Source organism: Pieris rapae, chromosome Z, assembly GCF_905147795.1.
Source record: "Pieris rapae chromosome Z, ilPieRapa1.1, whole genome shotgun sequence".
NCBI lineage: Eukaryota > Metazoa > Arthropoda > Insecta > Lepidoptera > Pieridae > Pieris > Pieris rapae.
Window position 1 is genome coordinate 6,044,439 of NC_059534.1, and position 26,185 is coordinate 6,070,623.

Below are 26,185 nucleotides of genomic sequence, written 5' to 3' on the forward strand. Positions count from 1 at the left end.
CGAAATAATCGCTCTGACGTTAGTGTTATTAACTCAATGACCCTGTCATTAATTCTACATGAACTATCGGAGACAAAAATCCTTATTTTAATAACAAATAAGATTGCTTAAAGAAGTATAATATGGATAAAAATCGATCAAAATTCACGGCATCACAAGCGAAAGATAAGTCTAAAGGTACAACACAAAGAGCAAAGGGGGATTGTTTTGAAACTAAAAGTTCGTCCCATACCCAGTTCTACGGAAAATTGAATCACGCAGAAGCCTTTGAAAGAATAACAAAGGCAGAATATCGTGGAAAATCCGAATCAATATCAGGCTCGTCTGAATCATATCACTGTGTCCACGGGCCTGAAGGAAAACAGTATACAGAAAAAGGACTTCTAAAGAGGAACTTATTGAAGGAATTGGATCCAATTCCAACAGGTATGTTTTATGTACTCTATCATCATAACTCAGTGGGATTCATTGGATCTGATTATACATACATATTTAGTTTGTGAACAATTTGTGTTGAATATAGTATCATGTACCAGGTTAATCGTAAATTAATATATAAATCCTTTATAAATTTGACGATTGGGATTTTTTTGCTCCAGACAATTTTTTTGACTCAAAACTTTGGCTACAGTTGGCATTCGTAAATGTTACCTTGTTTACCTATATGGATAAAGTTACGAAATGTAGTTCTAATTATAATGATTATTATATGAGAAAATCAAAGAGATGTAATATCAATGTATTGGTCTGTCTTCAAATTGAAAATATTCAAATTCTCTAAGTCCATTTTTACGTTTTATATAGAGTCGTATTATTTATGACTGGTATTTGAATATTCATGAAAAATTTACGTGTCACTGAAGATCTTTATCAATTTATAATACCGATGAATAGAAAGCAATGACAGTACTAAAATGTGCGATGCTGTTCCTTCTATTGCATTGGAAATGAAACTTTCCCTCACCCACATACCCTTTATTTCTGCCGTCATATTTTTATTACGATTTCTCGCGTGCCACTATCTTGACCTGCAAACCTTTCCATTGTTTGACGTCAATAATAGTATGAATTGTAGTGTCCATGGACTATTTTGTGGACCTAACAACGTTATTTCATTGAGGGCCATTTAAACAAACAACATTTATTTACGAGAGTATCACAATAAATGCAGCTTTTATCGCATAGGTTGTTAAATTGTTAACGTACATTGGTACGGACATGAATATAGAATGTACTTCAGTAAATAAGCCTGAATTAAATATTTTCATTCCTGGCTTACTAATTGGTTAGGGAAAAGTGACGTCCGTGGCTAAATGTTTATAGTATATGGGTAAGATGGTAAACCTGGCCTTTAAGGAAAGAGATCATTTTTTACAGGGACTGTGTAATTTGTAGGTAAGAGTTGTAACAATTTTCTTTTTGACGCAATATTTCGGCAGTAACATTATTTTCAAACTCCTGATAAAATATTCGAGCTAACTGAGTCAATGAGTTTTAAGCGAAAGCAAATATAACCTTGTCTTTAGATCGTGCCTGGAATGACGAGTGTCCACCGGCTCTTGGGAGGGAGATGGTTAAAATGTTGGTGTTCCTCGCATCAGATACAGAAATAGATCACCAAATGGAGAGATTCGAAAATCATCTAAGAGATTTTGCCAGAACAACCTGCCATGGTTATGTATCCTTTGAAATAATGACACCCTGTTAAGATCTTAAATTAGATATTAAAACCTTATTATTATTATATTATCCTTAATTTCTACTTATTTTATAGAAATAAAAATACGTTTATTTTGGAACATAAGATCATCAAGGTATCAGTTATTCCACGTCATCAAATATAGCAAATTAATTAGAAGTAGCCCCCAAAGGTCCCAGGACCTTTTATCAACTAGTTAATCACTAACTTTATAGTGAGCCTTTTTACACAGATTTTTTCTTTAATACATTTCTTAAATTTATTAAAAGGCAGAGATAAAAGAGCCCCTGGGATTTTATTAAAGAAGAGTATCCCTTTTCCAAAAAAAAATTACTAACTTTAGATAGTCTCGTACGGGGAAATTGCAGCCTGCGTTTGTTCCGAGTATTAACATTGGGCGTATGTTCTATTCTATTATACTTGTCACTATTTTTGTATACATACATACTATTTTCATAAATTTATTGAGAGGGAAAGGTTAGTATATTAATTTCCTCTCAGAGGTTTACTACCTTTTAAATTACAAATTGCACGAATAACCCTCTTCTGCAGGATGAAAATAGATTCGACATCAGCAACATGACCCCATAATAATAAGCCATAAGTTATTAAGCTGTGAATGTAACTAAAATAAACGAGTTTAGCTGTATCAATAAACATAAAGATCATTGCTAGTTTTTTTGTATACCATCCTTTGGAAATATTATTGCACTACAATTGCTTTTTTTTTTAATTTTAGTATATCACTTAGTTCGGTGGCGATTGTTGAAGGATGTTGAAATACATGAAACACCATGTTCGACGCTTAGTGTCAACTGTCTTACTGCACCCTGCCTCGCGAGGGCGGCGTGGTATGTTGGTTCGCGCCCTGCTAATATTGGGCGGTACGGGTGCGGGCTTTTGGCTTTGATGAGGGCTGCAGCACGCCAGGAGACAAGGTCTCTACTCGCAGCGTGAAAAAACTTTAATCGTATGAATAATGAAACAACAGTAACCTAATAATTAGGGGTTTAATGGGATCTAAGGAACAAATGTGACAAATCAGTTCCTTATAAATAATGTAAGAGCAGTCGACAATTTATGAGTGTATGTAAAACTAAAGATTTCATTTATTAATGCTAAAACTGACGTTTTACAATTTATTGGCAAAAGTGTAAGATGATTCATATTTAATGTAACATTTGCTTTGCGCTTCTAATTATTAACTAAAATATATATACATATAAATAATTTTAAGTTACACAACTATTGGTTCACTTTTTAAATAAACATGATAAAATATTAATTTACGAAGCCCATTAGACATTTTTTTTATCAGTCTTGGTATTTTACATTAATATTGAAGTAAGAATAGGAATACCCCATCCGCCTGGTTGCATAAAATATACTCTACGCACTTTAAACTCTGTCATCGAACAAGTCCCAGAACAATGACAAGTTTTAATACGTATATTTTCTATACCTTATCTCAGTATGTCGATAGCCTAGACGAAGTTTGTGTCGTCTTGTATTTCTTACTTGAAAATATTGGGAAAAAGCAGAACCTTCATGAAGTATTAACTCTTTTACTGCGAAATATGGAGCAACCGATTCGCCTCAATGCCTCTTCCGATGCGATAACTTATTTTGAAACTTTACAAAAGTACTTCGGATTTATTGGTAAGGAACAATTAATTTATTATCTAGACATTGATTCTATTTAAAAATGTTTAGAGTAAGTTTACCGTATGACTATTGTATTGGAATTTAACAGACGGGACTATATGGTAAGTCATGTATCATAGAACTTATTAAACCTTATTGATTGACTGGTTTTAGAGGAACACCCAAATATTACATCAAAATTTACGCTCCTTGTTTTCCGCAATGTAACCTATATTATGTTCCAGGTTACCTGTTGATACAACTAGCAGACGACGAACTTTTTGATATTGTGTCAAGAGCACTGGTTTGGCAACTGTCAACCCCTGATGTGAAACGGCATGGAGCTGCGCAACTTCGCCATACACTTGCAGCTGCCCCACTTTATCTTTATCAGACTTTAGTGAGGATGCTCTGCATCTCCTCTCACCACAGATATCCTACGTTTCTAGAAGCAGCTCTTCTTCTAGCATACGACTCTACTGATAATTGTATGTTCAATAGTTCAATAGTATTTTAGTGACTGTAATTTACAAGGAAAATAAAGAGCAAGTTAACAAAATTTTAACTGACTCGAAATGTGCCTCAATATTATTTACACATTGCATTTAACATTCTGTCCATATCTCAGAAACAAATGAACCAATTTTGATGAAACTTTGAGATATGTAACGATAGTAACTTATGAAATGTCATTACTTATTTTAGTGTTTTATGTGTATACACGTTACACACAGCTTAAATAGTAAGTATATTATTGTATAACTAAACTATTCTAGAATCCACAAAAAAAAATCTTATAGGAAGAGTTTAATTATAAATACAGAAGATAGTGCCCTCTTTTTTATTTAAATTGTCCCATGTTTCTGTAACTTGCAACGAAGCAGGTAGAATCAATAATCCAAATAAAAATACTTTTGATGTGATAATACCGTGCTTGCTTATTTTATTTATCAAACAGCACTTAATACGAGAAAGTGTAGAAAATCCTATAACTTTCAGGCCTCAGTATGATAAAAGAGGGTATAATAGAGAACATATTTTATCGTTTCAATCCCTATTATCCACACAGAGACTTACCTGATTATGATATAAACCCTTTGAACCCCCAGGATATAAATATAAAACTTGGTACGTTATTTTTGAATTAAGCATTTTGGGAAAGAATTTAAGATTGAAATAATACAGAAGATGTAGGTTTGAATCTTCTACCCTTTCTGACACAGAAAGTATTTCCGAAGTAATTCCACTTTTTGAAAAAAAAAAGAGCGTATTCATTCTTAAAAAGCTGGCATCTGCTCTCTGACATTGAGAGTGTGGACGCCCTCCTGAGCCTCCTGTTAATCCCTAAAAAAATACTAATGGGTTATATATAAAACTGTCCCGCAGGTCTAACATATCAAATTCAAGATTCATGTACATTAACCACCTCATAGATTATACTTTGATATTTTTTTTTAATCTCATCATTTCAATAGGAGACAGTACTATTCACATATCCACAACAATTTCGTTGCTTCTTATTCTATCGAAGACATTGTTGGATTTGCTGAATCAAAATCAGAAACAAATACTTCTTCTGCCTTGCCCCAACGAATATGCTCAAAGGTTGGTCTTATATGTGTGTATCCTGTATTGTTATTTGGGAAAGGTGTGTTTCTATGTTTGTTTATTAAAAGAAATAATAGTTACTATCTCATTAAAACACCCAATATTATTGAATTAACTAATAAATGTTAATACTACTGTTTTTGAAATACTTTAACTTAAGATTTTGTTTTAAAACTTTGCCTATTTCAGATGCTTTTTGTGGGCTTTTCGATATGAATGCCGTGCCAGAGACCATAAACACGAAAGACTTACCTTGGCAGTGATCGCGAATGCTTTATTAAAATGCTATGGGGAGAGGCTCACCTTGTTTGCATCAATATTCATGTCTGGTACGATGATAGCACCGACATAATTTTACAGTAAAAGAGTAGATGTTCATAATGTTCGTAACAACTTCAGCTGGGTCCTTGTTTAGTAATATTCTCAATCAAGGGTTAAGAATGTAAAACAAAAGATGATGAATGATTAAGTAAATAAAAGAGTACTGAGAGTTTTTTACGCCGGCTTTTTCTCTCGGCCTACACCCTCTGTCTTCTTTGCCGATGAGTACAGATGTCTACAGGTTCGAATTTAATGACATTTACATAATGGAAAAAGTGATACCTTGATTGATCTTATATTGCAACATAAGCGTATTTTACTTTTTTATATTTTTTTAATCTACAACTTATCTAATTTAATTACAGCCATGCGATCCAATCATAATCTTAATCAAATTAAATTAACAGTAGTCTTTTGTTTTACATTTACTAACAAACCCAAAACTACTATTATTGGTACATTTAAAATAGTTTTGGGATGTAAACTGTAAATGAAATAAAAGTAGCTGCGTTAATGCTACATCGCTTTCTTCGGCTTCCTTATCTGGTTGAATGATAATGATCCATTCTTTATAATATACTAGAAAAGTGACAAAGCTAAGTGAATATATTGTTCAATTTATCCTAATATAAAAATATTTTATTTGAATTGTCATCAGATATATTGTCATTGTCGGTGTTGACTGAAGTTCCAACAAGGCACGAATGGATGCGTTCTGTTAATTTGAACACCAAGCAGATGGACGTGGAATTTAAAAAAACACTCATTTGTTTTTCGGTAGATTTTATCAAAACTTTTAAATACAGTGCATTCGTGAGTTTAATATTTGATTTTATAAATATAAATATATAGCAGTAAATACTGCTATTATTAGTAGGCTGTAGGCGGAAGATAACTTAAACATTATTTGCCAATCATCATCAGTCATCATTTATAGACTGAATAATAGCAAGGAAATCCAATACATTATACGCGTAAATTGCGAAAGAGTTATTTTCTTTACATACTATACTATTTTTTTATATACATTAAGCCTCACTGTTAATGCGATTAATAAGAACAACTGTTGGCTTTGAGTGTAAAACGTAAAACAAAACGTTATTCTTGATTAACAAACAACACCATGCATTGTTTTCTTGAAATGAATCACCATATTTAGTCCCTGGCAGATTTCCAATTCAGTAAACGAAGTTTATAATTTTGTAACTATTTACAGACGATTGAATCGGAACATTGGTTGTTGGGATTAATGTATTTAATAGATCCAGGACTCTGCAGTTTAAGAGCTAAGTGGTCACCAGCTCTTTTTGCAGAATTACGCAAAGTTGCACTACAAGCTCTTGTGTGTACAATTCCTTGTATGCCTTCGAGTCTAGTAAAGAAATATGGTCTCATAAGAAGGTATAGCTGTAATAACAAAATAAAAAGTTTTTTTTTTTCTATTCTTCATAATGTTGGACATTTATTTTTCCCCTCTACACTCGTATTAAAACAATGTTTGTGAGGTTGTAACAGTCAAGATGGACCACTACGAATGCAAAGAAAGATTTATTTATACAGGTCAATGCAAAAAACTCGCTTATATCGAAGCCAAAGAAAAGTAGAAACATTTTACAGGCTCAGTCCATACAAACCCGTCACTTGTATGTTTAAGAAATATAAAACACATTAAAGAAGCTTTAATCCCTAAATCTCGACTAAGACATTATTAATATTCTCTAATAGTACAATTTAGAGTGTGTAATATATATATATATATATATATTGAACTTTAAAGGCTGATGTGGTATATTGAATGGTATGCTGAAGTCCCATATGAGTTGCCTGTGCTGTATTGGTGTACAAGAGTGTTGCAAGTGTCGATTCAAAGCGATTGTTTACCCAAATATGAATCTATACGTGATTTATTTGAAACACATGGCATTATAATTTTGATGCGTGAGTATTATTTAATTACAGAACTAAAGTATATCTACAAGTAATTATTAATAAAGCACGTATAGTCGTATACGAATGGAACGTATTTTATGTAGATTAAATGAGTTCACTAGCCTGCAAAATTTGTTTAAAGACGTCGGCAGTATGTCACACTACGATGCTTGCAACAAATATTGTATTCGTTAATTTACGCCGATTTATTTTCAGATCTATGCTATATCTTACTCAGTCAAAAGCTTCCACCAATAGAGAGAAGTCAAGTAGTTATATCTGTTTGCCTCCAACTTCTGACTGGTGCAGTTAAAATAAATGAGAGCATTAACTGTTGTGTATATCCTGAGATAAAATGGCCTATTTCGACGTGTAGACTTTCACAAAAAATGTTGGATGACGTCTTGCACTCTTTGAAAAATAATTTTATTATAAGTGATAAGTATGTAATTTCTACGTCAAGATTCCTCTTTAATAAGACAACATTAATGATTTTATTCGTTTAAGGTGGATAATTTCTTTAGTAGATTTTATCTGGGAAGCAATTGTTTGGAAGAAAAAATATAGAGACTATTTTATTGCTCACAATGGCTTGTACAAACTTCTTGATCTTATTACGGTTTGTACTTTGTTTATAATTCATAAAATATACGCGAGATCCTTAAGAGAACACATTGTCTTATTAGCAGTAAGATTTTGCCGGAGGAAGTCTGTTTTTGCCACAATGTATCAAAAATATTAGCAACAAAGATTTACGATACTACTAAAGCAGTCAAGCAATGTTTAGTTTAATCGACTATTATTAAGTTATGCAACAATTATTCACAATTGATGTGATTGATTATATTGTAAGATATAAGATATATAAATATAGAATATAACCCATATTTCCGCCTGTATCGTTAAAGGAACCCTCATATATGAATCCTAATCTACAAATTGAAAGAATTTGATTTGTCTCAAAAGCCACTTTATTACTACAACGACTCTTCTTGGTATTGAAACGATTATATTTTGCGTAACTTATAATTTATTATTACTTATTAATCTTATGTAAGTAAATAATAGATAACAAAATAATATTAGTTATCTTTGTTTAAGATTTTAGAGTTCAATTGTTTTAATGAGTGGATTAATTATTGGCTTCGGGCGTATATCCGCTTGGAGTACTAATTTGATTTAAATATAAAGTATTGCAGCGGTTTAATTTTTGAGCTTTGACAATAAACAAAATATCTTAAAAACTAATGTAGTTACTATGAGTATATTTCTATATCGTAACTAATGGTCTATATATTTAAAGATGACGAAGCCACCGATTCAGTGTATCACATTGGCCGTAGTGTGTGACATTGTGAGAAGTGGAGAAGCAATCGGGCAGTTGGTTACATGGAGGGCGGCTATAGGAGCTTCCAACGTTGTAAATTAATTAAATAAATATTTCATGTTATTGTTATGTCGATTTAGACAGATAATAATTATAAATCATGTAATAATAATGAAATGTTTTGGTTTATATCTCAGTTTACAGCGGACCTCTGATCCTCTGACCTTTTTATAGGTGGAATGTTTAATTATTTCCAAAGAAGTGGGCATGCATCAATTTCGATACGTGTTTGACAAACATATATCACATTTTGCCTAACTTTTGAATGTGAATATCACTGTATGACAAATAGAAATAAAAAGTTCTGCAGTTTGAGGCTATATATATGTTTTTGGGGAAGAAATTAGTTTTATTTGGATGATTCAAAAGCCGACTTAAAAAGAGTCATTCACAAGTGTGCTATTTATGTCTATGTTACTGCATTTTACAGAGCCCCAAAGTTGTCAAACGAGGGTCCAACATTGCTGGTCTGTTAGCAGCGGTTTTCCATAACGAGTGTTTAGCAACACAAGTAGCTATTAATGATTTGGGAGTTTTACAAAGTGAGTTATTTTATTGATTGTGTCTGTTCTGTGGGAATCAAAGAAAATTTTTAACAGGTTTCTACATCTCTTTGACTGATTTTTTTTGTAGTGAGACCTACAATCTGCGGCTTTATATTACTACGATAGCATCATACCCTTAATGTCGCTAACAAAGTTATTTCGACCAGACGCAGTTTGCCCTCGCTGACGAAGGCACAGCCGAGTCTCGCAGGAGACGCACTTGTGCTAGTCATGGGAAGCACCCATTTTTAACTTTTTGACTCGCCAATACCCAATCTTAACTGCCAAGCGAGTCTGCCTACCTGGGTCCACCACATCTTATATTTTGAAAACTTGCCCATACTTAAGTACGAAAGACGTTTTTAAGTTTGTTAATGATATAAATAGTTCGAAATCAACTTATGTGTGTACGTATACGTAAAAACGTGTAATGCGTAAAAAATGATTTTTTTACTCAAATATATAATGTACAAATGTAGCTGCAGGATTCGGGTGGAGCTTACCGGAAAAGGAACGTGTTGAAGGTATTGTAGCTTGAATCGCCGAAACTGAGGCACTTGTAAACATAGCCGACAAAATTTTTTTTTGCAAACTTTTCATTTAGATGTAAGCATTACATTAAGGAATCAATTCTTGTACATAACAAATGATCATTGTAGTCTTGACTTCTGAGAGTTTCACTTTCTCTCTCACTAAGCACGATTTATAAGTTAACCATATATTTTCAGATTTGGACTATCCCATCTTATCAACTAGCTTGAAAGAACTAATGATAGAAAAAACAAACAATGCTACGATACAAGATACGCTTAGAACTATTTGTCCAGAATGTTGCTTTGTAGCATCAGATCTAGCAGGATCTCGTCTCTCCAAGGTCACTATACCGATATGTAGTTAATACTTGGATGAGTCCTGAACTCTATACTTTTTATAGAAAATGCTGTAATGTTTTAACACGAAATGGAAAACCTAAGCAGTAACGGCCTATTAATATGAGGTAATTTGGATTTGTAAATCTAAATTAATGAAGCATTCCTTGTTACAGGCATACGCTATTCTTCAATTGCTCTCAGAAGATCTATCTTACAAAGTTAATTTGGCGGATGAGGCCTACAATTTATATAAGAATGTACAATTATCACCAGAAGAGGAGGTAACACTGGTTTAACAAAAATCCTTATTTTATGCTAAAAGTATTTATATATTTTTGTTGACCTACATATTTACAGGTTACATAGTGTGTTATAGCTGTTAAGATATGCTAACTGATAAACTTTACTTTAAATCAGTTATATTTCAGACTATTTTAGTACTTTGCTCACACTTTCTTACTATTAAATTAAATGAATGTTGGTTCGAGACAAAAGCTCGGAGCAAAAGGTTTTTACCTCAAGATGAGGAGTCATTTGAAGAATTCATTCAAATAAGCAAGTAAAATATTTTTACAAAATAGTTATTATACACATAATTAAACGAACATTTATTACATTTGTATTCGTAGCGGCTGGGCAAAAGAAATAAAGAGACTGCAAGAAGACGTAATTACAAAGGATATACATAAAGTATGTTATTTACTTATTTTTTAGTTTATATCCTTTTTATTTTAATATCTAATTTCCTTGTATGTGTTTTTATTAAATACGTAATAAAATACATACGGGCATTATTTAAATTTTTTTAAATGCTACTTTCATTTAATTTTCAGGATCTAACTCACGAAAGGTCATTGTACGATTTTCTTGCGCGCGTGCGTTTAAATATTGCTTTAGATGCATTGCGTGACGTTCGTTGTGTGGCACGCTCAGCGGATCGTTCTCAAATGGTGCATGCGATGCTTCATGATGCTGTTCAGGCGCACCATCGCCGTACTAAAGCCGCTAGGCAATTAAATACAACAGTGTTACGAACATTTGGACCGGCGCTTGATGATCAGGTTTGGCTAAACATATGTAATTGATAACTAACATCCAACTTCGCATGCATTAATGCGGTCTAAATCACGAAATCTAACGACTATTTACTTGACTATAAAAGCTAGTATATTGCAAAAAGACCTGGTTTAGCTACTGATTGTTTGTATGGTGTGTCTTAATAAGACTGTGTGGCTCTAGTTGGGATAGTCTCCAATGGTCAAAGAAATTTAACAGATTTACTCAATTAAAGCACTTTATTGCAATTTATATGGTCTGCTCTAAGATTAGCCGGCGCCGTAAAACGATAACTTTAAAAATGCAATCTGACCTACATTATTATAAAATAATATTTAATTAATAATATAAGTGAAACTGTTGTACAAATATTTCGCTAGGCCTTCCTTTTTTTGATATCAAGGTGTAAGTGAGCATTGTATATTTTATTCAATTAATTATTATTTTTCAGAATATTACTGGTCATTACGTTAAAGTATACAGTATCTTTCCTAAAAATAAACCAAAGCCAAAGGAAGATTTTTCGTCAGCATATAGCAGTCACAATCATTAATCAACAATTTGGTGAAACTAAAAATCTTGGTATTAATGTAACACTGACACTCTTATTAGTTATTACGACTTTAATTTTAATAAATTTTTGCATCTTTAAATTTAGAAGTGTTTTTTATTATTGGTTAACCTCTCTTCTAATCAAAAACAATTTTTAACATACAGTAAAACCGTTTACGACATCGTTTAGAACAGGATTATTTTGACAGCCTTTGTTTTTGGTCAATATAACCGGTGTTCTAAAGGATTTCGTCGTAAATGGTTTTGACTGTACTTAATACGCCATCGGCTGTTACGACTATTGGTTTTTACGACCAAATATGAGTAGGCCCCTCGATATCGTTATAACACATTTTGACTTTATTAATAAAGCTCTGGGATTACTTTTACAAGAATACGCTGTTGCGTGATGAGGAATTGAAAATAAATAATATTCTTGATGGTGTAAAAAAAAACAAATTTTTCTTTTGTTATTGACCAAGGTTTAAATGGCACATGCACAAAGAAAGACTGTTTCTATAATCACGAGTATATTGAATAAAATAAAGTATTATACAGTAAATTCTTAACTATAATCAATAAAAAATCAATTAGCAAACCTATACAATGTTGGCTTACTATCGCCTATTAACTATAATTAAATGCCCCATAGATTTTTCTGTTATGAATTGATTGTCTAGTTTATTCATTGAAAATTCTGAAGTTTATTTGAATCTTATAAGAAACTTTAATGTCATATGAATAAGCATGTAAAAGTTTTAGTTACTTTACTGCAGGCACTCGATCAGTTAACATTTATATAAAAAAACAATATGTGTAAATTTTGTTTACCGAAAAAACATGCAAAATTATAAATAGAAGCATAAAAAATAGATATATAATAATTTAAAATCAAATCACAATCAGGTGCTCGTAAGTTGTTAAATCAGTAACAAACCATTCATGCAGTAATTGGTAATATAGAAATCTTAAGGGCTGATTAAAATAACCCTTAAATATAAAAGCAACATACATTTTAATTGGCCATTACAATAGACTTTTTGACTAGTAACATTATTTAGACATTTAAATTGTATAACATGTAGTTATTACACACTTAACTTGACAATATTCGATTCCACATTGTATAGAATAACGCGATATTAGCCGTAAATTCAAACTTAATATTTTATAATCCTTTCAAATGTAATAAATCAACTTGATAATTGAAATATAAATATTCTCATGTAAATTTTTGCAATTTTTGTATTTCGCCTTTAGTCTATTTGTACATGTAATGCCTAGTTAGTCTTACATTTCGTTACATTAACAAGCACAGCTTTAGCCAAAACTTTACAGTCTTCGTGTTAGCTTAATTAAACTTTACACATGAAATGTCCTCTCTGTTTTAAGTACTCTTAAGAGTATTAAAGACATATTTGTGTGTCTAACCTACCCTTCATACACACATCAAACACGATAAATAAAGCTAAACGAGCAAATTTAATCTCATTTCGTACAAACCAAACGTGCATTCGTGTACGTTGCAACTTTTTTCTACTAAAACTAGATTGACCCTCTACAATTAGGTACAGTGATTGGCACTTTCACCTTGTTGAAAGGCACTAATATTAAATCTATTTGAACTTTTCCAAGTCATGGGATTACCATGAACGTTGTAAGACTGTTACTTGAAATATAGGCATTTTGTTAACTTACACAAGACAAACATAGTGGCCAAGAAATGGGTTAAATAAAAACTATTTATAAATAACACCTGTTCTATCTGATGATCTGTTCATCTAGATGATTCGTGAACGCTGTAATATTTATCCAGGTTATATTTTATATGCCCAACATTTAGTGGTTAAGATACAAAGAGACATACATATATTATACAATTCCAGTCTCACGAGTTTCTTCCATTCATATGCTTAGCATAAATATGTAAGCACCAAGATATAATAAGTTAAAGAATCGATCAATTAAATCGGTATTTCTCTTCGATTTAATTTAAACACAATAGTGCCTAAACATTGTTAGTTAAATAATTATTTAACATTGCATATTAAATGCACATTGACTAAACAAATCAATCGATAACTTATATATCTTAAACAATAACTTTATATACGAAGGCATTGTTAATTTAGGTCATTTAACTCTGAGTCATACTTACATTTTTCAAGACAACATTCATACAATATAATTTTATTTGGCCACTACCAAATATTTACCATACGTTACAATTAATTAATTTTTACTATATTTGCACTCTTTTATAGGATTCAAAAGGTTTCCAATTCTTCAGAACTTGAAATCACAAGGGTCTTACACCGTAAAATGAGTACTGTTTATAATCATGGTTACTAATTATTTCCATACAAAATAAAGCTAACTATGGTAACACATACTGCAATTTACTCCACCTTTTAAAAGACAGCTGTATCTCGTGACTCCAGTTGATACATATGTGATTTATCCATCAAAATAACTCTGGGACAAATGGCGCAATAAATAATGAACTACGGAATGTAAAATAAAACAATTCCTATCAAAGCATCCGTGATTAAAATTATTTTGATCGTCTTAAAAATTGCATAATTGTATGTATAAGAATATACACGATTTCTGACACGATTCATATTAGATATTCGTAGTTCGTACCACCAAGAATAGATTTATAATAGTTATCAGGCTAAGGCCTTGATTTGCAAAGGATCAGTATTAGACAGCTTTATCTTAACGCACGTAGTTACGCACTTAGGCACTAAATAAATAACGGGCAGGCGGCCTAAAACTACTTTGCATAGTCGAGAAAATGAAGGCCTTTCTTAACAGTGGCAAATAGGCGCCAAGATATTATGATTACTTTCAAGACTTATATAGTATACATTCAATTCAATAATATGATTTTTAGCTTCATTTAACCCTCTTTTCTTTGAAAGAAATGTGGGAAAATCGAAAAAATAAATAACACAATTCCAGAGAATCTATCATGAGTTTGATAAAATTTAAAATGTCTACAAAAAAATACAGCCAAAAATGTCTACGACGACATCGTTAAGAAAAACATACCGGCTGAATTCTATTGTATTAGGTACTTAAAAACAAAGTCATCGGCTGTTTGACTATCGGTCGTACGACCAAATATGAGTAGTCCCATTCGATGTGTTATAACAGATATTGACTGTAACTGCTACAAATGTTGTAGTATATTATGTATGCATCATTCAACACACATAACCTCGATATGAATTTTACGCATTTGATCCAAACTCATGGTAAATCTTAGAGAAGAGCCACAAGAAAAATAATAGCCGATTTGCAAACACCACCTCGAGGCGATGCCTTAGTACTTTATGTACGTAGTAGGGTAACTGAAAACGGAAATCAATAGAATATAGACTTTTACTTTTTTACTTCACTAGAAATAAAAATTAGTTATATTTTATTTTTATTAAGTTCACTTTTTATGAAAAAGAACAAGTAGGTAAAACTCTTCTGTTATATCTGCGAAAAGTAAATCCACATAGTGATTATGCGAACTAACCATAATTATTATTTTCAAGACTGTCTAACTATAATGACGTAAGTATTGTCAACAACAATAACGATAATTTAGTAATGCTGATGTACTCTTCCGCACCGACTACTATCGAGCTGAAGCTACCATACAATGTACTAATTAAATATATATTTTTAGGAGTGATCTGACCCGTATTCCGTATTACTGAACATAGACTCTACCATGCTGTCAAACTCGGGCACTGCCTCTTCATACATTTTCAGTTGTTGTGAAAGGTTCTCTGAATCGGTTGATATGGATTCATTCGTCCACGCCTCGCTGGCTGAACGCGCTTGTAAACATTCTTGGTAGAAATTGGCCAGTTCGGTTATTGGGCTGCCATCAGCAAATGGGAATTCCTAATGAAAAAATACAATTAAATTATTACGTAGTATAACGGAGTGACTTAACAGGATCCGATCCGTTTTCAGGTCACATGATATCTCCCTTCACTTTTATACACATAACCTAAATTGGTTACAGAAAAACACAGGATACAATGGATTAGAAATTACAAAACCTGACAAAGTTCCTATGAATATTCAATTCAAATTTATATGCATAATTTATTATTTATAAACATAGTGTATATTATTGTAAAGTTCCATTATCTTTGTTGAACGATATTTGTAAATGGCTGACAGTAATTACAAAAAACTGACCTTTGTAAAATTTGAATTATCATTAAGTTTTTTTTTAACTCTAAAAATATTAACTTTATGTGTATTTCAGACTTACCATAAGGCTGGCATATTTGTTATCCTTGCATTTAGGCACGTCTACAGCTTTGCTTGCATCTGGAGCTAATCCAGGTTTGGCTTCAGAACTTGGACCAGGCTTCGAGAGAGCATCAGCCATTGGCAATTTCATCTTCTGTACAAAATTGTTTATGTTAAATTCTATTTTTATTATTACCAATATATTAATATTGCAAGATAACCTGGTATAACCATAAACTAATATATATTTTATCATTATTTTATATCTGTAATTTCACAAAATGCCTTAAGGAATTTAAGCTGTTATGAGGAATACTCATGATCTTGATGAGTGATGAAGTAAGTATGGATTCCAGTTAATGAAGGTTTATGATAGGTTGCATATAGTCAACCTTTTTTGCCTTTTCCATTGATATACATAGTTTGAAGAAGTCTTACTTTTTCCATTTTATCTTTTTCGGCTAATAGCCACTCCATAGGTGGTGCGGCTGGTAATTGTTGATATAATGCATCCTGTAATTCTTTTAGTTTTATTGTATCTACAAAGGCACCAGCTGTTAAAGGTTTTGTAAGGTCAACTTTTTTCTTGTCACTGTGGGTTTTCCTGTAAATTTTGAATGAATTAGTTAAGTTTGAGTCATTATCATAAAGGCAATTAATTACAATCAAAGCTTATGAATTAGTGACAAATTTAAGATGATTTATCAGATATGAGAGTTAGTTTGCACTTATTTATGTATCATATAGAACTTAGATCAATTTCAAATGTATGTTACAGTGGCGAAATTATGTTTAATCTAATTGAGACACAGAAACATGCTATCTTAAAATCATACCTAGGAATTTCCTTTGGAAAATGGTCACTTTTGACCATTATGTCACTATTGGATATATTATGAACTTCACCATAGCTTGGTACCCTACTTCTAGGTTCCGGCAAAATTGTCATTTCAGTTCTATATGAAACCTCAACTTCAATAGTACCTATTGGCATGTGTAATTCACCCACCTTTATATTTTTATGCTTCTTACCTATAGAAACAAAACATAAATATATTATAGAATAATTTTAATTAATATGCCACCCAAATGTCAATATAGTTTCCAGAAATTCACTCTCAGCATTAATTTCTTTAGCATAATAAATTGTGTACTCTTTTTCATACAATAATTCACAGTAATGGCTAGTAAGTTGTAATTAATTTGCTAGATGCACTTAAATCCACCAAAAAAATTATAATTGGAAAAAGTCATACCAAGAAGGTCCAAATTTGGCTGGCCACCATATATCTTATGTGAGATTTGATAGCAATCTTTGTTTTGCAAGCGAGACATTTTATATGCTGGTGTTATTCTGGATATGCTCAAGGTTGATTTTAACATTATACTCATTCTATAGTATATAGTGGATATGGAAGTAATGCTTGAATCATGAAGAGGACCTATTTTTACAGTCCAAAACTCCAACACCATGTCGTCTCCATCATTTGTATGTAAGGATATTTCAATACAGAGGACATTTGAGAGTGCTTGTATGACCTCACCATTTAGAACACGTTTCGTATCACTGTTTACATCTGGTACGTCTGGTATTGAAAGATTAAACTACAACATTAAATAAACTTTTTATATATAGAATTATTCAAATACAGGTTTTTAATAACTATTTATTAATCAGGATGGAACCTACTTACCCATTGTAAATTATTCGGTGTACCTGTTGTATCACATATTACATTATCATCTGATGATTTTGTAGTGTTGTACAGATGAACGATTTTTCTTCCTTGTCGACTTTGAACTACAATTTGCGCAATTTTTAAAGTCAATATTTTTGTGAATTTATATAGTTTTAATCGGTCCTGAGCATCTGCATTAGACATTTTCCTGATTTTCTTGGTTTTAATAATTTTATTTTCACCTTCAGTTATTTGTAGAAAATCATTATTTATCTATTTAATAATTAAAGAAAGTGTCAACATATATACTACGATACTAACAGATAACGACTTATTGAAAAGTGGAGTCAAATAGGAATATACACGGCTAAATTGTACACTTCGAGGAAATAATAATAATTTAATCGCACATAAACCAATAAATAAAATTCTTTGGAACTCCGATTTCCGAGTTCATGCTTCAACCTTGTGAGTTGTGTAATAAAATAATGTCATTATTCCTACTTTATAATCTGTGGAGACAGGTTTTCCGACTCTTCCACTGATAGGAACCATAGATTACATAACACATATCAAAACTATAAAGTGAAACCAAAATCTATTTAATGGATTAAAAATTAAGTGATACAATTAAAACAAACCTTGGGCCAACGTGTCCCACGTAACAGTTGCGATAATGGATTCTCATTTTAGGCTTAGCGCTTGTGACAAAAAAAACACTTTTCAACAGGTGTGACCCACTAACGCCAAATTTATTTGTACGAATGTGGTCACGTGATCAAGCATAAAGTATTAAGTAATGTTCTCCCAAAAATTAGTTTAAAGTTAGCCGTTCCTAAAGAATCAAGTGTCAAGCCAGACTTAACACAACTCTTAGAGATATCTGTGTAAACTTCTTTCATTGCCCATTAAGTTACCAGTTGAGACTTTAGGTCAACGGCCATTATAGCGTATAAAAGCATTTTATAAATAATCTTTTGTATGAATTCGAATATGCTAGATGGCTTACTTATTCGCGTAAACGATCGTTCTAACTCTAATATAGCTAAAGTCTAATAAGGATAAATAAAACAATATGATATATTAACCTGTCTTATTATTCAGTATAAAAATAATTTCTTAAGAAAAACTTGTATGAACTTTCCAACTATGTATAACACACACATATTAATCTTATCTAACATTTTGAATTGGCAAGATATAATATAACAATGTGCAGATTTACCAAAAATATTAATGGATAATCATGATTTAGTCGCAAATAGCACTATATATAAATGCAAAAATGAGTTATTCTGAATTATAGATGATCAATTGAGTTGCGCTTTAACCAATAGTTATCCACTTCCCACCATTTTAAAAGCGGTTAAGGAGAAGTTTAGATTTTAAGTATTCCTCTGAGAATTGATCTGAAAAGAAAAGTAATTTATTGGCCTGTATTTACCTACACAAAATGGTCAGTTAAAAATAGTAATTTTTCCAACTAAATTCAAAATAAATAAGATATGTATCTACATTATAAACTGACTATGTACATATAATATATTTAAAAAAATATGTATTAAATTTGTACAAATCCAGTATTGATACTAACCTTTTTTCTTATAAACTGCCTTCACAATTGCATAAAGGAAAGAGAAAATTATAATTCCACAAAAGAACATAAACCACCCATACTGAAATTGTAATTTATTATTAGAGAAGCAACCACATAAGTAAATAATTGGACTGGCCTAGTAAAATATTAAAAAAAAAATGGATTTTTTTTTATAAACATATATTTTTTAAATTTAGTTATATTTAAATTTACTTTAAATATTTAAAAAAATAATAGTTAAAACCCTTTGAACTACAGTGAAGATTAGATATAGATGATTATGAGTTGTGACTTGAAATAAGAAATGGAATATGGGCTTTAGATTAAGACTATATTAACATAATATAACCTCTTCTTCACATTCTGTTTCCCAGTCAACAGTTATAATGTCTTCATATAATTTTATAAAGTGATCCAGTGGGCACAATTCTCCACAGTTAGGAATGTTTAATACATGAGGTTCTACAATCTCAGTACTATTTCTATATGAAAGTTGAATATAATATCCAGAATCTGTTTCTGTAATAAAATAGTTTAAATTAACAAAAAAATAACTACTAATACAAATAATATTAAAAAAGATAATTTATTTATTAAAATTCTTTTTTTTTTGTGTTGGGTAGTAATTTTATTAAAAAGGACTAGGCTTTATAGATGTGTCACAGCCACCTAGCGTAATTAGCCCTTCAATTAACAGCTAAGCCTTTCAACTAGCGGCCTGAAAGATGTTCAGCCCTTTAATCTAACAGCTACGCAATTGAATTGGATTGATGACGTTTTATTAATTGCCCTAGCCTGTTAGCTATTAATTTAAATTTAATTCCACATTCTGCCGCTATTAAACTCGAAACGAAACTCTTCAAACTGTCAATATGGCGTCGGCAAACCACAAATTTGGTGGTGTTTTCTAAATTTTCATGAATAACAAGTACAATGGAAAAGCGTAGTGACTACATTATGTGAATTTCACTTAAGCAATTTATCTGGCAGAGATATATTTTTATCTTTTTCATTTCTGCCAAATAATGACTGATCTTACGAATGGCCTAAACACTAGTGAGACAGTTTTTAAAATGTTGTAACAAATTGTTTTATAATAATTATACAGCTAGGCTGTTAATTGAACGACTAATCTACCTATACAACCTAGTTGGCTGTGGCATATACACCAAAACAAGATACTTGTATTTATAGAAAGGATCAATTGGTGGACAAGGTTTTGAAAAAATAAGGGATGTAATCAAAATATAAAAAAAAATAACATTTTATCTTTAGGTCAAAAAAAATGTACAACAAAATAATTATTAGGTAAAATGCATGCATGTATGTTATGCAAGGCAATATGGGAAATGGTGTTATTAAATAAAAAAATAAAAAATTGAATTATCTTTTTTTAGCTTAAAATTATTTTTATTCAGAATCGGTGTTTATACCTCTGCACAAGAAAGGCTCTTCTAAAGTCTGTGGGAATTACAGAACTATAGCATTGATATCTAATGCGAGTAAGATCCTTCTCCATGTAATTAACCGACGTCTTAATTACTACCTTAGCCGACAAATACCTGAGGAGCAGGCAGGCTTCGTTAGAGGCAAAGGAACGCGGGAACAAATCCTTAACATTCGCCAAATCATTGAAAAGAGTAGGGAATTCAACACTCCCGTGATCTTATGCTTTGTTGACTATACAAAAGCCTTTGACTATGTGCAATGGGATAAACTATGGAGGGTTCTACTTGAGATGGGAGTTCCTGAACACCTCGTAGCTTTAATACAGAATTTGTACATAGAAAACCGTTCCTTCATCAGGATGGGCACTGAATACTCCAATATGTTCCAAACAAAAAAAGGTGTGAGACAGGGCTGCATTCTGTCACCCGCACTATTTAACATATATGGAGAGTACATTATTCGGAAGACAATGGAAAATTGGGAGAAGGGTTTTGCAGTAGGCGGAAAGAGAATAGCAAACCTACGATATGCTGATGACACGGTTCTTCTGGCAACATCCATGGAAGATATGGAAGAACTGTTCCAAAGACTCGAGTTAGAAAGCACAAACATAGGCCTCGCAGTGAACAGAACAAAAACTAAACTGATGTTAGTGGATCGAGCCAGTAAGCTTCCACGTGTCACTTGTAACATTCCTGGAATTAATATCGTAGACCGCTTTATATATCTTGGATCCCAGATCTCCAACGACGGCAGCTCTGTCCCCGAAATAAAAAGGCGAATCGGCATGGCTAAGGATGCCATGACACGTTTAGGCAACATCTGGAAGAAAAGAGGAATTGGCATCAAAACTAAAATAAGACTGATACGGGCTCTGGTTTTCCCTATCTTCCTGTATGGAGTAGAAACGTGGACCATCCTGGCTCGAGAACGACAAAGAATCGATGCCTTTGAGATGTGGTGCTGGCGGCGAATGCTCAGAATACCGTGGACTGCGAAGCGCACCAACACATCAATCCTGACCCAACTTCGCATACGAACTCGCTTGTCTACCGTATGCCTACAGCGAATCGTATCGTATTTCGGCCACACAATGCGCAAAGGCGATGAGAACTTGGAGAAGCTGATCGTGGTTGGTAACACAGAAGGCAAAAGATCACGTGGCCGTTCACCAACCAGATGGACCGATCAAGTGAAAGACTCATCGTCTTCAAAGCTATACAATGTTATAAGAGAAGCGCTGGACAGAAACCGGTGGAAGCAGATAGTCCGCGCTAAATGTTTCGTTGCTGACCACGACGCTCAGAAATGAGCTGCCGACTAAAGAGAGAGAGCTTAAAATTACTTTTGAATCAAATTACATTGTTTTTACAGTTAATTTCCTAAAACCATTATGACATGTTTTATTTTTCTTTTAATACTAGTTTTAACTTACCAATGAATTCGAAAAGTATTGTTGATGTATATTCAGGGCAATTTCCATCATAAACACCAAATCCATTTAAAACATTACCAACAGTGAAATCATGTCCACTATAAATAGATAATCGTAATTTGCTTTTTCCTAATATAACACTTAATGCTTGCTTTAAAATATGTTTCACCAATGGCCCAATCATAAAGCGTGTCATTGCTGGAGTTGCTGTGGCGGTAGTGAAGCTAAAAATTCCAATGAGGTTGCACACCAAGTTCTTTTCATGGTAAGAAATACTGGACAAAATCTTTATTTTATCAGCTCTCCCCAAGACAACAATGTCAGAATTTAAGTGACCCCTGTGTGCCACTTAATTAGTCATGGATGTACAAACAAGATAAAATTGACATATTGTGTTAATCCGAAAAAAGGTTTAATTTAATAAATAAAGCTTTGAAACCTGTAACAAGCAGGACTCTTCATTTTATCAGGGAACACTGCGTGTGTCCAATTTGGCAATGTAAAGTTATAAAGAGCTTCAATTTTTAAGGTACTGTAAATTGATACAATATCCTCATAGTCTCTGATTTTTCTACCAGTATATTTTGTGAGGTAGCTGAAAATGTAATATCAAACAAAATTGAAAAGCCAAGTAGAACATATATGATATTAAAAATTATTAATTAAAAACATACTCCATAAGGTCCTCATATTGCCTTAAACGATTTTTATAAACTTCTGAATCCAAATAAACTTTTTTCAACTTTTCATACACTTTACACTCCTTTTTCATTGCTAAAATTTCATCATTTACCTCTGGCACTGTATGTACAGGTATAGGTTGCCAGAATAATTTGGGATTCCAAGTAGAATTCTCATCTGGTGGGTACATACCTATAATTAATCAAATGTTTATATAAAACAAAATAAAACCACTGACAGGTAGATAGAATTTCTTCCTTTAGTATTAATAAATTTATTAGTTGTAATCTTTATATAATTAAATGTTAAATTATTATAATACATTTTTAGTTTAACTATGGCATGCTATTGTATTATGTGGAAAAAATTATATACCATTCAAATTTATTCAAAAAAAAAAGGTATAAGTCCTACCAGCTAAGTTAGCCTGAGCTGACATAAGTGTACGATCAACATCAGTGGACCTAACATAGACAGCTTCTGGATCAAATTCATTAGCAATGAAATTCTGCAATAAATGGTACTGATTTAACATAAAATAAGCCATATTATGATACATAAATAATGTGCGCTGGAATGATCTTCTCTGTAAATCTAATAAAACTTATAAGGTAATTTATTCATTACAAGCAGCACAAGGCTGGTAGCATTTGGGAAAGTCTAACAAAGCCAGTTATTGGTTTAATGCTTTGGAATGGTACCATAGCCTCCAATGCCAAAGAGTGAATAGAATTGATATCAAAATAATTATAGGGATAATATAGGGCCACTGTCTCCTTAATCAACATCTCTTTGTCATGATGTGACAGTTACTTATACTTACCAAACTTTAAAATGTATTATAAGTTTCTATATAAAACTTTATCATCATCAATAATTTGAATATAAGTTAAGAGTGTACATAATTTACTTACTACTTATTTACTACTAGCCTTAAAATGTATTATATTCTTAATTACAATCATAATAATGCCTTACCACATATCTCTGTCTAAGCCATTGTCCCAATTTGTAGTGTTGCATTTTGCCAATGTTAGTCAGCTCTCCAAATTTTACCGGCCAGAATGATTCATCACCCCAAGGATCTGTTGGATATGTGTCGACCGGTGTCCTATCACCATGTCGATATATAACAGCTGCATAGTTGAGTTTGTATTCATTACAAGTGGAATAATGAATAATAAGACTCAATAATGGTAGATATTTATGCATTGTTTGGCGAGGTAGGTTGCAAGTTATTTTCCAACAGTAAAAAATGACTACTTTTATTGACCGGCGTAATAACCGTGTCAATGTATTGACGATGTATAACTTTAACCGAAGCAATAATATAACGTTTTACTATGCAAAAAACTAACGCAGTCACAAACGCTAAACTAGAAACACTCAAAGACGCATTGATGCTAATGCAGTTTACTAATAATTGATAATAAAACGTTTTCTATGATTCTATACCATTATTTAGTTATTAACAATAATATACTTTATCTGAGCACTTAATTTTTTAATAATTTTGATCCATCGACTACATAAAAAAACTTAAATAAATTTAATAAGTATGTTTCATTTGAGAAAACATTATACATTTTCTTGTAATGATATAGTACTAATAAAGTATCTCTAGATATATCTAGATTTGTTAGCTTGTCATAGTAATTAGTAGGTGCGTTATTTAGATTCTAGAAAACGAAAACTAAATTAATATTTGTTTGAAAATGACAGTTTATTTCAACAATACAATAAGCGACACCTGACGTCTGACAGTGATGTCACTATGGCACGGAACGTAGGCAAGATGCCAGTGTAGTGTTTGGTTTTATGAAACCACGGTAAAAGTGAAACTTTTTTTTCACATTATAGACATTTAACTAAAAATTTTTGAAATAATATTCCATTAAGGGCATAAAATTGCTTTATCAATCTTAATTTTATACTTGGAAAATTGGAATGATAATGGGACTAATATAAGTAGACTAAGGGCCTGTTTCACAATGTATGGATAAAGTGCCAAATAGCTATGCAACACATAAATTATTCGAAAGATAAAAGTTCCAAATAAGATACTTCGCATTTAATGACGTATTGCGCTATCTGACAGTCGTGAAACGCAAAAATACTATTTATCCTACCAATAAGTAATAAATAGCTGATTTGGAACTTTGGAATATTTTTATTGAATTCTGTATCTTAAAGAGTACGATATACATAATACTTGACAATTACTTAGATTATGTACACATATTAAAATAGCGTGGAGCACTGGCACACTGGCACACAAATGAATAATAGTCTATAGCTATACACTACACGATCAGCTGCTGCAAACTATGTGCACCGCCATATTGGCCTTCGCTGCTATGAGGAGCGCCTTTCACTTTATCCCTACTCCGAGGCCAACCGTCACGCGACATGCGCCACACAGACCAAAAAGTTCGAGACGATGTAATAAAAGTTTCACTTTATAAATAAATTGAAGGTTTAGAAAGTCGAAAACTGAATTTGTATGAAAATGACAGTTAATTCCTTACAATTACTACATGTTTCGCTTCCGACTTTTGCTTTATTGTATTAAAATGTGTTATCTTCTTTCATAATCAATCATAATATTAAGATTTAATATTTATGTAAATATTATGCTTTTAACTAGCTTATCCCTTTGATTTTTTGATGTGTTTCTTTCTTGTTTCGCGCGTTTAGAAAAAGACAGTTCATGTCTACAAATTTTCCCCCAGTTCATTTACATACAAATTCGATTTTATTATTTTTATTTTACATAATGTAATAAGTATCACACACGCTCACACTTTTTGATAGTCAACGTCCGCAACGTTGGTACCGCTATCGCCATCTTTAATTGCTACAGTTTTAAATAAGATATATATGTACACACATATATATTTTGTTATAAGTCAATTGACATTTGATTAACACTTGATTAATATATATATATATTACATAAATACGTCCTGTATTTATGTAATAATATATGTATATATATATGAGGACACTAATAAAAGAAGAAAACAGATGTCACTCCGAAGTGACAGACTTTTAAGACGAGTGGACATGAATTTTTTCCCTTGAGCATTTTCTATAAGAATATAAATTAATGGCTGTTGTTTGTGAAGAATAAACCAATTAACAAAGATAAAAATGGGTTGTGATTTATAATAAGGTAGAATATCCCATAAAGTCTTTTTGGCAATGTGACCTTCGAGACAGACTCATACATTGAAATAGTAAATATTCCATCTTGTACAATTTTCATATTCTCTCCACAAAAAATGCCATTCCACGAGTAAGGATGTACGAGCAAATTTAACGTTCCATGCAATACATGCATTTACAATTACAATTTTTTTTTTACAATTAAAATTAGATTTGAAAACTTGAACAGCTTAGACACACAGCGGCCACAGACTACCTAACTACTGTATACCCGGAGCATCTTACAGACTGTAATTG

The 26,185-nt window shown here is 31.9% G+C and overlaps 3 protein-coding genes across 3 annotated transcripts; 1 reads left to right on the forward strand and 2 right to left on the reverse strand.

Moving 5' to 3' along the window:
* The first annotated feature begins 38 nt into the window (after nucleotides 1–38).
* On the forward strand, nucleotides 39–11,625 carry LOC111000257. The gene is made up of 20 exons (XM_022269642.2): nucleotides 39–426; nucleotides 1,527–1,678; nucleotides 3,172–3,358; nucleotides 3,589–3,831; nucleotides 4,343–4,471; nucleotides 4,819–4,948; nucleotides 5,141–5,280; nucleotides 5,931–6,085; nucleotides 6,489–6,673; nucleotides 7,050–7,210; nucleotides 7,418–7,643; nucleotides 7,709–7,820; nucleotides 8,505–8,621; nucleotides 9,019–9,130; nucleotides 9,862–10,007; nucleotides 10,179–10,286; nucleotides 10,434–10,564; nucleotides 10,635–10,695; nucleotides 10,839–11,066; nucleotides 11,513–11,625. The coding sequence occupies exons 1-20, from the start codon at nucleotides 123–125 to the stop codon at nucleotides 11,612–11,614; spliced, it is 3,129 nt and encodes a 1,042-aa protein (XP_022125334.2). The 5' UTR covers nucleotides 39–122; the 3' UTR covers nucleotides 11,615–11,625.
* Nucleotides 11,626–12,132: 507 nt separating this feature from the next.
* LOC110999590 (autophagy-related protein 13 homolog) lies at nucleotides 12,133–18,056 on the reverse strand. Its single transcript, XM_022268718.2, has 6 exons — nucleotides 17,574–18,056; nucleotides 17,136–17,484; nucleotides 16,716–16,911; nucleotides 16,318–16,483; nucleotides 15,899–16,033; nucleotides 12,133–15,519 (listed from the first exon to the last, which is right to left on the reverse strand). Exons 1-6 carry the CDS (start codon nucleotides 17,760–17,762, stop codon nucleotides 15,295–15,297), a joined length of 1,260 nt encoding a protein of 419 aa, XP_022124410.1. The 5' UTR covers nucleotides 17,763–18,056; the 3' UTR covers nucleotides 12,133–15,294.
* Nucleotides 18,057–18,636: 580 nt separating this feature from the next.
* On the reverse strand, nucleotides 18,637–24,387 carry LOC111000104 (prostatic acid phosphatase). Its single transcript, XM_022269453.2, has 8 exons — nucleotides 23,699–24,387; nucleotides 23,135–23,228; nucleotides 22,714–22,912; nucleotides 22,479–22,634; nucleotides 22,040–22,263; nucleotides 19,505–19,674; nucleotides 19,153–19,234; nucleotides 18,637–18,967 (listed from the first exon to the last, which is right to left on the reverse strand). Exons 1-8 carry the CDS (start codon nucleotides 23,930–23,932, stop codon nucleotides 18,915–18,917), a joined length of 1,212 nt encoding a protein of 403 aa, XP_022125145.1. The 5' UTR covers nucleotides 23,933–24,387; the 3' UTR covers nucleotides 18,637–18,914.
* Nucleotides 24,388–26,185: the final 1,798 nt, after the last annotated feature.

Coding starts and splice junctions, on each gene's coding strand:
- LOC111000257 (XM_022269642.2), top strand. CDS start 123: ATGGATAAAAATCGATCAAAATTCACGGCATCACAAGCGAAAGATAAG. Junction 427..1,526: donor ATTGGATCCAATTCCAACAG/GTATGTTTTATG, acceptor CCTTGTCTTTAG/ATCGTGCCTGGAATGACGAG. Junction 3,832..4,342: donor ATACGACTCTACTGATAATT/GTATGTTCAATA, acceptor TATAACTTTCAG/GCCTCAGTATGATAAAAGAG.
- LOC110999590 (XM_022268718.2), bottom strand. CDS start 17,762: ATGTCTAATGCAGATGCTCAGGACCGATTAAAACTATATAAATTCACA. Junction 16,912..17,135: donor GCCAAATTTGGACCTTCTTG/GTATGACTTTTT, acceptor TTGTTTCTATAG/GTAAGAAGCATAAAAATATA. Junction 16,484..16,715: donor TTTCCAAAGGAAATTCCTAG/GTATGATTTTAA, acceptor CAAAATTTACAG/GAAAACCCACAGTGACAAGA.
- LOC111000104 (XM_022269453.2), bottom strand. CDS start 23,932: ATGCATAAATATCTACCATTATTGAGTCTTATTATTCATTATTCCACT. Junction 22,635..22,713: donor CAATATGAGGACCTTATGGA/GTATGTTTTTAA, acceptor TTACATTTTCAG/CTACCTCACAAAATATACTG. Junction 19,675..22,039: donor AATACTTTTCGAATTCATTG/GTAAGTTAAAAC, acceptor ATTTTATTACAG/AAACAGATTCTGGATATTAT.